Source organism: Saccopteryx leptura, chromosome 1 (genome assembly GCF_036850995.1).
Source record: "Saccopteryx leptura isolate mSacLep1 chromosome 1, mSacLep1_pri_phased_curated, whole genome shotgun sequence".
Taxonomy (NCBI): Eukaryota; Metazoa; Chordata; class Mammalia; order Chiroptera; family Emballonuridae; genus Saccopteryx; species Saccopteryx leptura.
In genome coordinates this window covers 163405330-163408802 of record NC_089503.1, presented here as the reverse complement: position 1 = coordinate 163408802, position 3473 = coordinate 163405330, and the positions used below count along the sequence as shown (strand labels likewise).

At 59.2% G+C, this 3473-nt stretch overlaps 1 protein-coding gene across 1 annotated transcript; it reads left to right on the top strand.

Moving 5' to 3' along the window:
* Window positions 1-266: 266 nt before the first annotated feature.
* GPR25 (G protein-coupled receptor 25) lies at window positions 267-1625 on the top strand. Its single transcript, XM_066360867.1, has one exon. It carries the CDS (start codon window positions 267-269, stop codon window positions 1479-1481), a length of 1215 nt encoding a protein of 404 aa, XP_066216964.1. The 3' UTR covers window positions 1482-1625.
* The last annotated feature ends 1848 nt before the right edge of the window (window positions 1626-3473 follow it).

The window sequence follows — 3473 nt, the reverse complement described above, 5'->3', positions numbered from 1 at the left end:
CTCCCAGCAATGAGGACTACTCCTCTAAGGCTCCAGCCGTGAAGCTCCTTTGCCAGGTTGCCTCCCCTTCCCCCTGTGCCACCCCCAACCAAAGGCCACCAGCTGCACCACAGGAGCTTCCCCATCACACCACCTTCCTGCCCACCCATCCCCTGGGCTGGGGTGGCAGGAAGGGAGGTGCTGAGAACCTGCCTTTTGAGCTGCTGCTGCCCCCTGCTCCCCGTGCTGCGTTGTCCGTCTGTGGGCGCACAGGTTCTGGCTCGGCCATGCCCCCCACCCAGCCCTTGAGCCCCAGCCCGGGGACGGTGTTCTGGGACTACTCGGGGTCCGGTGACCTGGAGGAGGAACTGGAGCTGTGTGCGTCCTGGGAGATACCCCATGCCCGCGCCTTCGTCCCTGCGCTCTACCTGGTAGCCTTCGCCGTGGGCCTTCTGGGCAACGGCCTCGTGCTGCGGCTGTTGGCCGGGCGGCGCGGCCCGCGACGGCTGGTGGACACCTTCGTGCTGCACCTGGCGGCCGCTGACCTGGGTCTGGTGCTGACGCTGCCGCTGTGGGCCGCCGCGGCGGCGGCGGGCGGCCGCTGGCCCTTCGGCCGCGCGCTGTGTAAGCTCAGCGGCTTCGTGCTGGCCGCGTCGCGCTGCGCAGGTGCGCTGCTGCTGGCCGGTATGGCCGCCAACCGCTACCTGGCCGTGGTCCGGCCGCTCGGGGCACGGCCGCTGCACTCCCCGCGGTGCGCGCGCGCCCTGTACCGGGGTGCCTGGGCCGCGGCGCTGCTGGTCGGGCTGCCCGCCTTGGTGTCCCGCGACCTGCAGCCGCTGCCCGACGGCCCGAGCAGCCAGTGCGGGGAGCGGCCCTCCGACGTCTTACAGGCTCTGGGGCTGCTGCTGCTGCTGCTCACCTGTGCGCTGCCCCTGGGCTCCACTCTGTTCTGCTACTGCTGCCTGGCGCGCCGTCTGCGCCGGCCGCCGCGCCTGGGCCGCGTCCGCGCTGCTCCGCTGCGCATCATCTGCGCCGTCGAGGGCGCCTTCGTGGGCTCCTGGCTGCCCTTCGGTGTCCTGCGCGCCGCCCTCCACCTGGCGCACCTCGGGGCGCTGCCTCTCCCCTGCGGCCTCCTGCAGGCACTGCGCTGGGGTCTCACCGTCACCACTTGTCTGGCCTTCGGCCACAGCTGCGCCAACCCGCTCATCTACTTGCTACTGGACCGCTCGTTCCGCGTCCGGGCCTGGCGCCTGGCGCACGGGCTCAGCTCGGCGTCCTCGCGCTCCGGGAACCGCGGCGCCGAGGTCCGAGATCCGGCGGAAAGCCAGGGACGAGCGCGAACAGAGAGCCAACGCCCAGCGGGTCGGTACCAGGCCCAGCCCGGCGGAGGTCCAGGGAGGCGGCTGGATCTCCAGACGCGCCTCCTCTGCTGGCAGCAGCCGTTCCACCGGCAACGCGGGGAATTTCCTCGGCGGTCTTTCCCAAACCTCAGCGCTTCCTGAACTACCCCAGCCAGGCTGCCGGGACCAGCGGTCTCCCAGCCCAGTGGGCGCCTGGGCTAAGCTTCTCTGGTCCGATAGAGACCAGAGAAACGAGCGGACGGCAGCCAGGACACCGACAGGCTCGCCAGAATCAGGTTCCTTCCCCACCCCTTTTGGAGCAGCATGGGCCAGAAGATCAAACGCAGACTGCCCGATGCCACCGTCTCCAGCTGCAGTTTCTAGGATCCCTACACCTGCCACTCTCTTGAGAAACACTTTCTCCAAGTCAGACCTGGGGCCTCTCACTCTCCAAAAAATTCTACAGGCTGTGGGGATGACCCTTTCGTAGGTCATCTTTGTGGATTTTGCCACGGTGTTAGTCACCATCATTCAGATTTTTATTTTCCAAGTTCACCAAAGCCCTGGGAACCAGCCACAGTGTGAGCTGCTTGGTTTGTTTACCCAGCAATTTCCACAAGTGCTGCCCTTGGTCGGCTGTCTTTCCCCACTTCCCACAGAGCCGCAGGACTCACCTGGCCCCTTCCTGGGACAGAGAAACCTGGAATCTCTCACCAGATTCTTTGTCCCTTGCCCAAGGCCACCAGACTCTTGTGTGTGAGTCCACCTCCCTCAGTATAGACTGCTGCTAGCTGGAGCTCGATGGGGTGTCGTTCTTCATTTAAGCAGTGGGAGTAAAATAAGTGTTGAGGGGCAGGGGCGACTGAACTCAGATCAGACAAAGCTCAGCTGCGTAACTCAGATTGATCTCAGGATGGTCAGGATTTGGTGTGATTGGTGTGATGTCCCCCCCCCCCATCTGTGAGAGCTAAATTGCATCTGTGTGGGTGACATCATCCCACAGGGGGTGGCAAATCGGGGACTCTTGTTATTTTAAAGAGCTGTTCACACTTTGAAGGTTACAGAGAGAAAAACAAAGATTTAAGGGCATCTGCCAGCCAACTGTCATTTCAAAGAGGAAATGTGTCATTGTGATGTTCAAGTATGACTGGGACTTTTCTCCTGTCTCTTTGGAGGCCACCCTCAGAGGCAAGTGTTTAGGGGATTATCCACTTTCTGACTCTGTGACTTGGCTTTGAGGTTTCTGGAGGGTCTGGAAATTCAGTGTTTGTACTATTAAAAATAATAATAGTAATAATATAAGTGGAGCTCCTTTAGAATAGAGTTGGAGCTGACTTCCTAGAGCCTGGCACCTCTCATGCCTCAAACTTTGGAATGTTAAAACAGGACGAAGTAACCTCTGGACTGGGCCTGGGGCAACATTGTGTCCCAAATAGCTATTTGCAAAGATAACAAAAAAAGCAGTTATTATGACTGCCCAACTGAAAATTAAAACGTTGTTTGGAATTAGCATCACTATGTTTGTACGGGTGTCATTGTTCCCTTTCCCTTTCTCATAAACACCCCTCCCCTTTGTCTCCTAACCCGGACACTATTTGGGCTTCCTTCTGACTGAATCAGTTTTTCCCAAATAGCTTTTTTTCTTTCTTTTTTTTTTGGTTTCAAATAAATGCTTATTGCTTTTCACTTGGGCCTTTTATTTTTAGGTTCACAGGACCTTTGATTTAAGAGGATTTGCCTTAAAGGAATGTCAGTCAGTCAGGGGGAAGGAACTGAGGAATTTTGCCCAAAAGAGGCCACCCTGCAGCTGGGGTGGGGGGTGGGGGGTGGGGGGTGGGAGAGGGGGGGTCACCAGGGCCAGCAGGACAAACTTCACATTTGTGTCTGAGAGCTCAGGCGTGTTGGGCTGCTTCCTAGCCTCATGGCTACTCTCTGAGGCAAGTAATGTTTCCCACACGGGGACCTCAGTTTCCATGACAGGACCTGTGCTAGGCTGTGCCAGCGAGCTTCTTCTGGCTTACTAACTGCGTTCCCTGCAGACAGGCAAGAAGCTTCTCTGCACCCAGGTGGGCTTTCATCCCCACCACGTCCACCCCGCTGCCTCAACCCAACCCCAGCAGTTATTGAAACTCAACATCTCCCTCCGGTGTGAAC

What these genes read in the sequence shown, in the direction of transcription:
- GPR25 (XM_066360867.1), top strand. Translation starts at nt 267, where the DNA reads ATGCCCCCCACCCAGCCCTTGAGCCCCAGCCCGGGGACGGTGTTCTGG.